Source organism: Acromyrmex echinatior, chromosome 4 (genome assembly GCF_024713525.1).
Source record: "Acromyrmex echinatior isolate Ae372 chromosome 4, ASM2471352v2, whole genome shotgun sequence".
Lineage (NCBI taxonomy): Eukaryota > Metazoa > Arthropoda > Insecta > Hymenoptera > Formicidae > Acromyrmex > Acromyrmex echinatior.
Window position 1 is genome coordinate 7,769,715 of NC_141855.1, and position 14,463 is coordinate 7,784,177.

At 27.9% G+C, this 14,463-nt stretch overlaps 2 protein-coding genes across 6 annotated transcripts in view; one reads left to right on the forward strand and one right to left on the reverse strand.

Moving 5' to 3' along the window:
• LOC105152470 (rho guanine nucleotide exchange factor 17) overlaps nucleotides 1–5,059 on the forward strand; it is a 59,922-nt gene extending 54,863 nt beyond the window's left edge. For all 3 annotated transcript variants that reach the window (XM_011066800.2, XM_011066799.2, XM_011066797.2), the window contains exon 25: nucleotides 945–5,059. The gene's annotated coding sequence lies outside the window, so the exon portion shown is untranslated. The remainder of the gene's footprint in view (nucleotides 1–944) is intronic.
• On the reverse strand, nucleotides 4,443–13,786 carry LOC105152468 (prostaglandin E2 receptor EP3 subtype). 3 transcript variants are annotated; one of them, XM_087404997.1, is made up of 7 exons: nucleotides 13,475–13,786; nucleotides 12,162–12,849; nucleotides 11,100–11,339; nucleotides 8,286–8,463; nucleotides 7,787–8,034; nucleotides 6,068–6,302; nucleotides 4,443–5,765 (listed from the first exon to the last, which is right to left on the reverse strand). In XM_087404997.1, exons 2-7 carry the CDS (start codon nucleotides 12,345–12,347, stop codon nucleotides 5,662–5,664), a joined length of 1,191 nt encoding a protein of 396 aa, XP_087261123.1. In that variant the 5' UTR covers nucleotides 12,348–12,849; nucleotides 13,475–13,786; the 3' UTR covers nucleotides 4,443–5,661. The 3 variants fall into 3 exon arrangements, with proteins under 3 accessions (XP_087261123.1, XP_011065096.1, XP_011065095.1); XM_011066794.2 differs by having other exon boundaries at nucleotides 8,286–8,460; nucleotides 13,422–13,786; XM_011066793.2 differs by having other exon boundaries at nucleotides 13,422–13,786.
• Nucleotides 13,787–14,463: the final 677 nt, after the last annotated feature.

Genomic DNA, 14,463 nt, shown 5'->3' on the forward strand with positions numbered 1-14,463 from the left:
AAATATATTTGAAGTATAGTTTTTTTCCATCAAGACAGTTTTATATTTTTCTTTTTCGGCTTAATTTTGTTAATTGGCTACTGCATTAGAAGTTGTTTTATTGATATTATACACTAAAGAAAATTTTTTATCATGCTGAACAAAGTTCAGGATGATACAGTAACCACTTTACTTCTAGTAAGTATGCATTATTTTATCAAAATTTTAAACATGAAATCTATTTCTATTCCAGTAGGATTTAAACGTTTACAATTTGTTTGTAATACTTATATACTTATATATTTATTTGTATTTCTGTAACAGTGATTTTATCTTATTATAATTTTATTACGTCATAAAACTTTATTTATCTTTTTTTTTCTTTTATATGTTCTTGTTTCTGAAAATCTAAAATAATTTTATTTCTTGACATAACAAGATTCTTTTATTTATTGAAATTCATGTATACATATATGTCATTTTCAAAGACACGCTTAAATAAAAATGTGCTTCCAAAATAGCATGACGAGATATTGAAATAAAAATATAATTTTATTCTGTCGCAAAAAATAAATTGAAATAAGTCTAATATAATCGTATTGAAATTTTTCATAATATCTAAGTGATTACCACGATTATTATAAGACATTTGGTAATTTATTAATTTTATAATTTTGTTAAAAGCATAAAAAGCAGATATTTTAAAAGATATAAAAAAAAGGATATCATGACATTTATCAATGTCATAATAAATTCAGTAATTATCAATAATTTTAAACACTACTATAATTTACAATTATACGTACGCTAGAATGAATTTTGATAGATTGTTAGTAGGTTAGATGCTATATCCTAGAAAGACTTTATTAGTTGAGCATGTTCAATCTTGATGGATCTTTGTATTTATAGACATTGTAAATAAATCATAGGAGAGGATAATCTATCGAAGTTAATCTATATTGCAGACAAGGGTCGCGGTAAACGAAAACCGGCATGACACGCCGTGGGAATCGTTGTATGTGCAGCACGTAGGCGGACGCCGTCGTCGTCGCCTGATCATGGCCGATCAGGGCGCATCGGCGCACCGGGTTTTCAGGGAACGCGGGAAGGTTCTCTGGTTGATATTAGCCGAGTGGATCAAGAGCAAGATGCGAGAACTGCATTACTCTCAAGACATAAGGAAGTATCGGTTCGTACAGGAGTCCGACCGATCGAGAACGATCACGAATTTGTCTTTATCATCGTTGTGCAATTTATGAGCGAATCTGCTATTTCTGACCATGATCAGTCACGTCGGTCTGACGCAAGATCATTTACCAACGATGAGTGCTCGATGGCCGTGGGTTTTTTTTCGTTTTCTTAAATATCACATATCCGAAATTATTTGGACATTAATGTATAAAAAATGTTACATGATGTTTAGATTTGAACGTTTGAAACATTTTTCCTTTACATTGTTAAATTATTAGCAATTTGTTTTTGTATGCATTAAAAATAATAATTGAAAAAAATATAGATATTTATCTTGATTTATATTTGCGATATCTGTATATAGTCTAAACCAGAACTGGGATTAGTTGCACATTTCAGCCGATTTTGAGCTTGATTCCTATCCCTCACTAACTCGCGCGGGTTGGTGAAGTGAGGGGCAGAAGCCAAGCTGAAAATCGGCCGAAATATGCAACTAAATCCCAGCTCTGATCTAAACATGATTGATTTCTCTACAGCTTGAGCACGTACCTTTGGTAAATTATTAATTAACCGAACGAATTTTGTGGGATCGAATCTTATGTTGGAAATGATAAAATCCGATCCTTGATGTAATTTTTGATGTCAATGTATGTTTGCTATACACATGAAGACATAGTCTCGAAAATGGTACATATGTTAAAATAACACATTTCAAAACAATATAAAGATCCGAAGAACGTCTATAAGAACGTTTATTAAAAAATGTTCATGAGATTGATAAGGATGGAATCTCTTTTAAGTCTTTATGATGCTTTTTAGGTGTTTATATCGTTCGGGTTAGTTTGATTCGTGCGCGTGTTTTTTTTTAGCTACACTTTCTAATATCTTACACGTTCAAAATGGAACAAAAAATATAATCAAACTGTAAAAGAAAAAAATTATCAAAAAATCAAGAAAGTGTTACTAAGGTTGTATTCTAAAATTTATTGCCAGTATCTATATAAAAATCTGTAGTTTATGTTACGTATAGATTTTAGTATTGGCAGTCAATTTTGGAAACACAGCCTAAATAAAACAGATCTTCCATTTTGGACTGAATTATGATCAGGTAAAAACTATCGACGTTAAAAAATCGATGGAATACTGTACCTGGACGTTGAATCGAGCTTATATGTGTATATGTATTAAGTCTGGCCTACATTAATTAGATATAGATATAGAGATCTATATTTCTTACAAATGAAGTGCCAAAAAGAAAAAAAAGAGAAAAATGAGAATAAATTTCGCTCCTCATTTGTCGATTGATTGCGAAAGTATCGACGTACTTTATTATTTCCAGTACGTGATATAATATGGTGTAACTCGATGTGTTCGTGTTAATTGTTTAAGAGTTTATCGAGTTCGTATACATCAAGTGCATTGAAGTCTAAAATAGATAGATTTAAAGGAGATGAGGAATAAAAAAATCTGAAGCTTTCGCATATTAGAAGTGACTGTTTATATTCTCTCTGCGCGCGCGCGCGCGCGTAAAAAGTGCAGTTTGTGTGCGTGCGTGTTTGTGAACTTCATTATCTTCTAATTAAAACTACAAGTCAGTAAAAACAAATTTACGATCGCAAGCCAATAGAAGTGCCGATAATTCTGTCACAAAGTTCATCATATATGTCTTCTTCTTTTTTCTATGAGCTTTATAAAATAATCATTATTACAATATATGAAAATCTGTTGTAAATTTATAAACTTAACTGTGACGAATGTTTAAAGACGATTATATTTTCAAACGTTGGTTTTTTTCAATATTTGATTAAACAAAATTATTTTAAGTAAGGAATCATTGATAAAACAATCTTTGATTTATTCTTTGAATATATTTATTTGTCTATTTAATAATTCGTCCGGATATAACTATTTGGCTATTTATTTTGAATTTATTTTTAAGTAGTTTAATAATTATTACATAATTTATAATGAGAAAAATATATAATGAAATATATAATTCTATTGGAACAAAGAGAAATAAATAATTCCAAAAGAATTGTTCATTACTGTTTTATGATGATTTGATCGTCTATATCCTCTATAAAATTTCATAATTAATGTTTTGTTGAATAATAATTTAAAATTACATTTATAATTCAAGATGAATTTGAACCTGACAGAAATGTGCAACAAAGTCTACCCAAGCAGAACAACAAATCATGATAACGTCAAAATGACATTAAAATAAATCGAAAATGATTGAAAAATAACTTTTAATGATCATTTTGGAGCCATTTTGACATCATTTTGATATCATAATGACTTATTGTTCTGTTTGAGTATATAACCGCAAGTAATTTAAATAATTAACTTTTTAATAAACATACAACATACCTGTGACAATAATTAAATGATAATGAATCTCGAAATAACTGTATACGAGACCATGTATGTAATTATTAATGTTTTGACAGCCTTTGTTATCATGCGATTATTGCAACGGCCAAACAGTTACTTCGATTCCGTGTGAACGCAGTGACTTACTTGGCGTTGTAGATTTAATCGATATTTAATTTGTTGCAATATAAAAATGAGTTGATTTGCGTGAAAAGCAAATAACAAATTTATAAATTGAATAATTATGTTAAGAATTAATTTGTTATTTATATTACACAATTTTTTTTATACCTTATTATTATTTTGTTGTATTTAAAACAAACAGATCTTTTTAGGATCTTTTAAATAAATTATGATATTTATCGTTTTTTGCAATTTCACGATCTTTCCATTCTACTATTCGCCAATTCTTTATTGTACATATATCAGTTGTAATGTTAAAACTAGAATGCACTTGTTTATTGCATAAAAACGATTATTTTGTCAGAAAAAGATTGTCAAATTATATAAATTTTCTGTCAAATTAATACAAACAAAAATATATGTGTATGTACGTTTATGAATGATATATAATCGAGTGTAATTTCGAGCTCCGAGGAACCGAGCTCCAAGCTCCAAAATATGCAGGGTTTAATAAAACGTCGCGAAGAAGGAGAACAAGTGTAATATATAATTACGAAAGATGCAATGGTAATTTTTAACTATAATTGAAATTGATTATTATCAAATCAGAAGCAAGTCATATATATAAGACGTTATTCTTCCTGATTTAATATACACATTGATAATATTAAATGTAACAAAAAAATTTTCTTTATTAAAAGCAATCAATATCTGTCTATAAATCATAATTTTAACGTAGATAATGTTATGTTGTAGTTTATTGTTAGCATATATATCTATGCAAATATTTATTTATTTCTTACAAATTCATTATACAACATTAGTATAAACGATCATAATAAATCACAATCTTCTCTACAAGCGACTACAATGTTACATCCTGCATACGCGGACATATATATATACAAATTTTAGTTAAACTTGCATTTGAGATGTGTATATTTCTTACGAGCGACTCGACTTTTCGACGGTAACTTATTTTCGACATTATCGGTGGCTAACAGCGAGTTACCTGCCGACATAATTGTATACTTGTATTATATACTTCAATTTCATTCGATCCTTGATTTATCTCGCGCTGCGCTTTGCTACATTTTGATCATTATTGGCGCGACGTGACGATATTTTAGATGCTGCACAGAGAGTGCGAAGTGTATGTTTGCGTTCTATTCTTTTTTGTACACGAAAATATTCGTGGATGTATGTCTGTTATAGAAAACGGAAGGTGAGTCGTGATCTAGATAATTTCGGATTAACGTTTATTTGAAAGTTGTTAAACGCGCAAGTGCTACGTGACGTTGTGCGACATACATAAAGTACATTAACATATGTATGTATGATATTATGTACAAATAACGATATTCGTTTAAAATAAAGTCGTTTACAAATATACGATATTTCTACTTTCTAAATTGCACACACAACATGGAATATAGTATAGAAATACATATAATAGACTTCTCCCTCACGGTATATTGCGTTCAAAACTGAATAATAATTTCAAACATGTGACTTTGATGAAAATTTTTTAAATTATTATTTTTATTTTTTATAAGAGCGTGTATATGAACTTTATATTTCGTATACTACATTAAAAAAGATGTATCTTCCAAAATATTGTCATTTTTATCCTCATCCTATTGAATTTTTAGTAAGATATTTTTTATTAAGTCACGTTACATTACTTTGGTAATTTGCGCGATTAATTGTATTCCGTCATTCATTCTCGCACTTTCGTTGTTGACTAGAAACTTGCACAAATAAACGTATTTAAGTATACCAATTACTTAAAAATTTTTTTTTTTATTTAATTTTTAAGTCAAATGATATTGCGTACAGAAAATCAACATCACTTTCATTTGCTTTATGCAAATGAATGGAGTTAATTAAAAGTTGTGCAAATGTCTTCCAGTTGAAGCGATTCGAAGCTTTACGCGTGGATTACACGTGATTTTTCAATCGCTTTAGGAAGATCATTCGCATAGGCCGATCTCAGAGAGATGCTGTAGCCAGATCGTGCTCTTCGCTAACTGGAGTTGATGGAGCAGTATTTGGTGTGGGTGGACCATTAGTGCTACATTGGTGATCGATCGTACCTGTTGCATAAAATCATTTTTGTGACAGTTGCTGCAGTAAATTTTAATTTTTACTAATTTTAATTTTATTTTTTCTCTTATCAACACTATAATCCTATTTTTTTCTACTTTATTATATTCATTATATTTAATTATTTTATTTTTTACTACGATGATCTTATGAAGTAACTCTTAATAACGTAAATTGATATTTGCATTATATAATTTGATTTACATACTTTTTTTGTTAATACATCAACTGTAATATATGACTAAAGATATATAATTTTCAAACTTTAATTAATGTTCATGTATTGTCTTACCTGTAAAGGAGTTGGAGCGGCTTTTAAAGGATGAATCAGGCCAGCAGATCCTACAGAGGGGCTTCAACAATCGAAATCTCGGTCGGGGCATTCGTAAAAGAACATAAATATATGGATCCAGGGTGAAGTGAATGCATAAAAGAATATCGGCTATGATGTGGAAAATTCGAATGCATTTTACAGTGACCGCCGTTTTAGGTAAATGCATCGCGAATTGAGCCAATGGAATGGAAATCTAGAGAAGACAATAAACAGAATTTAATAATTTAAATTTTAATAATTTAATCTAAATAATAAAAAAATTAATTTAATCATTGTAGGTAGAACGTTATTCTTACAAAGAAAGACAGGGAAAGATATTCTCAATTGTGGTATTAAACCTATTCTTATAAAATTTTTATTTATAAAATGTGATATATATATATATATACAATAATCGTCTTTAATTCGTATAAAAAATGTTTAATTATGTCTCTCTTTTGTCATATGTATCTATTTTGCTAATTAATTTACTCCGCGCGTGTAAAATTTTCTATCACCTGACAAAACCGTCATCAACAGGATGAAATCAATTCAGAGACGATCAGAATATTGGCTCGCGGATGTCTCGATGGCTCGTACGTGAAACTATTCTCAAATATTGATCATTTATCTTTGTCGACCTTCGCTTTTAGCGGAAGCGCGCGATATTTCTGTACTGGTTAGATGTAATAAATAATAATGATCATCGTTTCCGGCAAGAAGATACTTGCTGTAAGTCAATCAATTTATTTAGAAAAATCTCAATTCATTTATTTTGTATGAGAATTTTTATTTAGTATTGTCATATTCTTAATATTATTTATTATCATATTGTTATTATTTGCTATTATTACTTCTTTTTCTTTTTCTTCTTATTGTTATCTGTTTACAATGCAAAAATTATACCAATAATTTATTTTGTAATTTTTTAATTATTTCATCTTTAAATATTTTTCTGATAAAAACATTTTATATGAAAAATATCTTGTTATAAAATAGTTTTTTAAAAATTCAATATATCATCAAGATATTTTTCACACCGCGTATAGCAATCTCAAGAATCATTTCGTTATAAAAATTATTTATTTCCTCTTAATACTATTAAAAAATGAAAATGGAGAAACATCGTAAATATAACAGAAAACATCGGCTTAAAATAGTATTCAGTAAGCAAATCACGCGATCCCCTCGTAGAATTGCCGAAAGTAGAGTTTATTCCCGACAAAATTTGGTCATATTATATTTGTAGCGACAAATAATAAAAAAGAATATAACTGGAAGAGGCAGGAATTTATATTTCAAAGACTCCCCTTTAACTACAAGAGAACTATTGTGTGTAGAGACCTATCAGCACTATTGTTCATTATTATGTAAAACAAGAATAGAATGATTCAATAACGCTGATAGTGCGCTCCGCGAATACAGCCATATATTCATGACTTATTTAAATATAAAAAATAATAAAAAACAGAAAGATATATACGCCGCAGAAACAAAAGATATTAATATTAATTTATTTATTATATTAATTTATTTTACCAGTAAAATTTGTTTTCCGTTATTTATTATTTTACTGTATTTTTAATTATTATTTTATTTTTTATGTTTATCTATTATTAGTATTAATTATTGTTTTTACACAATTTTGTCATAAGTTTACACTATATAATCATAAATTAATTAAGGCGATAAACTTACCATGTATGGCATCCAGCATATAACGAATGATATTGATAATACAGCCATAAGTCTTGCGAATGCTCTTTCTTCAGTTGTAACTGTTTCTAATCGATGTGGTGTATGTACTCCGGCTATAGTCAGTAAAGGTTTTGCCCTTGATGAGGCTCTGGAAATTCTCCCAAGAGCAACTGTACGATGACTTAATTTACTCAAAGCCCTAGAAACTGCCAAGTTGCACCAGACAATTGACAAACATAAAAGAGTACCTATAATTTAAAAAGAATTAGAATATATTCAGTAACTTGAAAATAATTTTTTTATAATTGGATCCTTTTCGTTAAAATTGGAAACGTATTTATATAAATGTTGAGAGATATGTTTATATTAAAATTAATAAAATAGTATAATCAACTAATTGTGAATAAATATACTTTATAATTATATTATACTTTATAATTATATTACTTTTTTAATAATCAGTTAATTTCTTCTTTTTATTATATGCTCATTTACTCACCAAAAATAAACCATACATAAGCATAAGCTATATCGCTCGGCTCCGTGGCCTCTCTATAACGTACGCATTGTTTGTCTTTATAATACAATCCGAAGCCCATAACCGGAAGACTGGTTATCGTTAATGCAATCAACCAAAGCGCTAACATGCAACGAACAATTACCGGATACGTCACCTGCTGAAAGATACATGCGTGTTATCCATTAAGACATCGAGACATACCGATGCAGATATCGACTCTTTGTTGCAATTTTTGTTTTGTAATAACTACAGATTGAAGAAAAATTAATTTATACTGCCATAAATTAACAAAAAAGAACACTAAATAATAAGAAATAAATAGAACTAATAAACAGAAATTAATAGTCTTTACTTATAAATTTACTTGTAAACTTTCATTAATTTCTGTTTCTGTTTAATTGTAAACAAATAATTTTATAATTTTTTATAAGAAAATATTTTATAAGAAGATTACATGTCATTGTTCATGAATGAAATAATGCTTTTGCTGATTTATTGTAAAAGCTTTAAATTCAATTCTCTAATATTAATTTTTAAATATTCATCTAGTTTGGATTACGAATTTTCCATATATTCATACAAACATAAATTATAGAATATAATTAATTATATAATTAATTATATAATTAGAGTTTTAATATTAACAAAAATTAAATTTGTCTCTCAAAGAAACACAACAAAGTCTCTTTTCGAGTTTGATGAGTTTTTAATAGGTATGTTGCAATTAACATTAAAATAAGGGATATGTATTGTTTTATGCATACATTTTTAAAAACTCAAACATCTTTTGAAAAAAAAATTGGTTAATTACTTGTTGAAACTAATTGTTGAAACTATAAGAAAAATTATAAAAATATTTTTTTAGATTTAAAATTTCTATCCCAGATCTTATACTATTTTCATGTCTAATAACTATTCGTTTTTGCTTCTTTTTTTATTATTAGGTGTTGGAATTAATTCGTAGCGTTTTTAATGAAAGAATGTTATTTATTTCACATGAGCATTAAAAAATACATTAATGAAAGTACTTCCCATCACTTGTAAAACGCTACGAATTAATTCCAACACCTAATATATATAATTTAGATGTATGCATTTGCTAATTCTCTGTTCTGCAGAAACCTTTTGAAAAAAAAAATAAAAAAGAAAAAAGATAATCTAATTATCAATTCGAAAGAACAATTCGTCCAAGTTTTATTATCTTATAATGTCTTACATATGATTTTCATAACACATGACAATCAGGATAAGGTAAGTTAATAATGTAACTGATAATTGAAGTTTTGTTAAGTAAACCAACTTTAATATAAATATGAGAGAAATAACATATGTTCGCATTGAATAAGAAATAACATATGTTCGCATTGACGCCTTATTTTAACAAACTGCGTCATACGGAGAATTTTGAGAACATCATTCTGCGCAAAATCTTTATGTAATTTTCAAGGTCAATCGTCTGCTCTCAAAATCGATGAAACGGTACTTATTTCGCGGATTAAATTACGTCTAAGATTGACCAGATATCAGATCAGTGTCTGATAAATTTATGAATTTTTCGCTTGCAATTTTGTATTATAGTTTCATGTATCTACGCGTAAAGCGATATCGTTAAAATTAATATTAAAAGTACTATATTGCAATTGAAAATATGATCTGTTTTATTAATCTTTTAAGACCAGTTTTTTAGTTATATATTTAAAAATATAAATTTAGGAACTCGTTAATCTATCACCTGTCGCGTTTTGATGAAAGAATGTATAAATAACGTGGGTTGCACATTATTACTTTAATATCATTCCGGAGAATAACTTGAATTAGGTGGAGTTTTCTTGGGAAAAACAATATTTAACCTAACAATATTTGTCCTAAGTGCGACCTAACAGTAGCAGTAATCAACTCCAATTACTTACAATCTTAGATACTGCGTCTAAAGATGATCGCGCTGTGTAAATTGACGTCAGTTTCTATCGTATTGCGATCGATACCTCCTTAATTAGCCGCGAAATTATTCGAATTTATTAATAAAAATTTGTCGGAATAGCATTTCAGGAAAGTATTTAGTATTCCTCAATATATAGTAATAACTCACAAAAATCAGTTTTAACTTGCTCAATGTTTTTTCTTCTTTTATTCCATCTTTATCATAAAATACGATCGTTCTATAAGCGTCGTAAAATGGCTTTGGAATGGCGCACGTGTACAAATTTCTCACACGCATTAATTCGTTCGCAGTAAGTAAGACTATGTCATGAATCATAACAAGCGATTTACTTTGGCAACATGCTTTGTGCGTTGACTTTCGGTCTGTCATTAAAAATAAAAGAGAAAGAAAATTTATTTTTCCAATAAATTACATAAAGTAAAATAACTTCTTTATTTTTTTTATTTAGATTATATAAAAGAACAAATTCCCTTTCTGTATAAACAATATGCAATTCGTAAGTGATTACGATATTATTTTTCAACATATTAACATCTTTAAAATATGATGCTTGATTGTAGCATCAAATTATCAAAAATTGCTTGTCAATTTAATTCGCGATTACTAGAGTAGTTTTAATTGAGTTTATAGTCCGGAAAAACAATTCGGTGCGCAATTCGAAAAGACTACAATATGGTATATATGCATAATGCAAGTACATATCTAGTATATATTAGTAATTCAAAATTGAATTATTTAAAAGTAATGAAGATCCAACTTCGTAGGCGTTTTTAATTTCTAGTATTGATTGTGTACTCACATATGCGGTTTAAAAATAAAAATTCTTGATATTATTTTAAACTTAGGCTTACCTTTTGGTAAACAAAGGGTCTAGTTAAAGCTAACCATCTCTCCGCTGCCATAACGATGGCGACGCAGCCGCTGAAGAGGCCAAAAAGTCGCCAAACAACTCGAAGAGAGCAAAATATTCTTGTAGATGTCACATCACCCGCATAAATTGTAACATACATCTGAACTAACATCCCCAATAACGCTACGAGATCGTTGGTTGCCAAACAACGTAACATCAGTAAATGCTTGCGGTTTCTTCTCTGAAATGAAATAAGTTGATATATAACATCACTCTACAATTTTTTATTAGAAAAATAACAAAAGTTTTCACTAAAACGATTTAAATTGATAAAAATATATTTTTATTATTATACATAATAGAAATATATTTTTTATATTAAATTATTGATATATTTTATTTAAATAAATATTAGACCATTTATTATTTGCTTGTTTAAAATATATTTAGTATAATTTTATACTTATTATTTTTCTACAAAAAAAAGATTCCAAAACACTCTAAAAAAAGATTTAACTTTTTATCAATTTTTTGAACTTAATTGTCCGACTTATCATATCAATATCAAATGTCTTACGGTTATTTACTTCATATTTTTATAATTAACTATAAGAAAGTATTTCAGTTATATTTTCCGCGTTTTTTTTCTACTAAACTTTTAAACATTTCTGGAATTTAATTAAATCATGTTATTCTTAAAGACATTTCATTTAATACAATATACATATATTTTTCAGATTTAATTTTTATAGATTATTATTTTTATCTTTAACTAAGAAGATAATAAAATTATGCTAAAGATAAATATATTTTTAAGGAAAACTTAATTAACCTAATAAGTAATTCTTTAATAGATATACTTTATGTTATTAATTGAGAGGAAGAAGAATTTTTTTATTTGAGAAAAATAAAATCATAATGTATGTAATATATAATTTCTGATTTGTTAATAATAATTTTATTAATAATAATAGTTATTACAATGTATTATTATAATTCAAAAAATTATATTAATTAATATGAACTATGATATATGATATATGATGTCATTTTCGTTAATTACCTTGTCTCGATGAAAAAGTATGACCAGCGCAGATACATTACCGATGACGCCAGTTGTATAGACAAGAGTCAATACAAGTTGAGGCACGAAACTTACATGTTTTCTTCGTGTAACACTTGTCACTACGTCGGTCATCATTGTCTTATTAAACGCAAAAGTTGACAAGGTATCGTTATCCGCCAACATGATTGCAGTATGTATGAATTTAAGAATTTAATTTCACCTATCGTTTATTTCCTCAACTTTGCTGAAAAACTTATCTTAATATGACGTAAAGAACTAATCTAATAAAGTATCCAGACTTGTTTGACCTTGCCGATTGACTTACATTAATTATAATTCAATGTAAAAGTAATTTCTCTTTAAAACATGCCAGTTTCAATTTTCATCTTCCTCGCAAGCAACTGCGAGTTTCTATTTAGTAATAGTATTAACATCAATCATATTTTGATCATTTGGTATACACTTTTTCTCTTTCAGAATTTTAGAATCATCTCTTTCAGATCATTAGAACAGAAGATGCATGGAAGTTTCTCCTGTCATAAATGCAAGTGCATTACATTATGCAATTTGAATTGATTGCGTTTTTGCGTTTTCTAAAAATGTACAATTTCTTGTTGTTATTTGCATCAATAATTCTTGCATATGTATACAATATTTTTTTGCAGTATTTTTCCAAGGAGGATCACTGAAATAAAATTAATAAGATACTTTACATTTCTGTGCATAATTTGTAATAGTGACTTAATGCAGAAAATGGGAAAATCGGAATTTGAAAGTAAATAATAATAAAAATAATTAATTGTGATCAGAAGATTAAAATTGAAAGTGCTCTGAATTATGGATATAAAAATTTTTCAGTAACAAAGGATTGTAAAACGCAGAGAGAAAGAGAGAGAGAGAGAGAGAGAGAGAGAGAGAGAGAGAGAAAGAGAGAAAGATTTTAAAATTTATTAATCTCATAAAATTGATAAAGCAATCTGGAGATAATAAAGATTATAAAAATTTAATATACATATTTGAGAATATTATTTCTAATAGCTTAATTTTACAACAGTGAAATTTTATGATAAGCATAAAAAGTTTAAGCATTGCGTAAAAATTCCGAGCAACTGTATGAAACAGCGAAGAAAGCCTATTTTATGAAACATTGTATATTATAAAAATTGTAAAATATATATTTACGATTCTTAATAATTTTATTTAAGTTCTATAATTTTACTCTATAATTTTTTTTAATTTCAATTAAATTTTCTGTACCTAATATAAATTGAAATCCGGAAACCGTGAGTTTAAGAAATCACAACAATCACCGTTTCTCCATATATATATATATTCAATTTTCAAAGCTTTTCCAATTTCTTCTTCGCCGTTTTATGCCCTCTAAGAAATTCTTCAAGATGATAACTCTGCACAATTTTGAAACGTCTATTACGCAAAATTTTAATTTGATTTTCGTATTATAATAAGCAACGCCGATCACTCGTCACGCTCTTCTCGTCGTAGGAAATCCTGGAGAGTCAACGATCGACGACGCGAACCTGCAAGCCTTTCGATCGAAAATAAATATGAGGGTTTTATAAGAGTGCCAGGAGATTCTTTCGACGAGTGGAGTTACCGCTTGACTGATCGAAACCACACGCAGGATTCAGTTTTGTTTACTCCCAAAGACCGGCTTGATAGCAATGGCGCCTGCGCGCAGAAATTGTCATTCATCATTTATTTATTACTAAAATTTATCAAAAACATGGCTGATGCAAATGTTAGATAAGAGAATGATTCAATTAAATTATTTTAGGAAATAAATGAATTTTGCGTATATACATAGTTTTGATTTTGACAATCTTAGAATACATAAATATTTTATTAAAAATTGATCGTAATTCAAAATTTTAATATTTTATATTTTTTATTGTTTATTTTTTATTTGTTAGAAATTAATAAGAAAGTAATATATATTAAAGTTACTTATATGACTGTAAACGGTTTGCCTTTCAATGTCTTGCAAACGGATTCGCGCAAACTTCAATTCGTTGGCATGCGAATAATTATGAATAATGCATGTTACACATTCTTTTTTGTATACAAGACAGCATACTGGTCAGGAATGATCTGCGTTAAATAAATGCCTTGCCCTTTCAAAGATGCAGGACACAATGAAAGATGACTATCAAGGAATGGCAATGAATTTTAGATTTGTCAAGATTTGAATGCAATCCAATGATGGTGGCAACAATAGAAATCTATCTAGTTTTGATTATTAATTAAAAATTAATTATATTAACTATAGATAGCAGAATTC

What these genes read in the sequence shown, in the direction of transcription:
- LOC105152468 (XM_087404997.1), bottom strand. Translation starts at nt 12,347, where the DNA reads ATGTTGGCGGATAACGATACCTTGTCAACTTTTGCGTTTAATAAGACA. An exon ending in GACCCTTTGTTTACCAAAAG is followed by an intron (nt 8,464 to 11,099) that starts GTAAGCCTAAGT and finishes TGTATCTTTCAG; the next exon opens with CAGGTGACGTATCCGGTAAT. An exon ending in TTATGTATGGTTTATTTTTG is followed by an intron (nt 8,035 to 8,285) that starts GTGAGTAAATGA and finishes TTTAAATTATAG; the next exon opens with GTACTCTTTTATGTTTGTCA.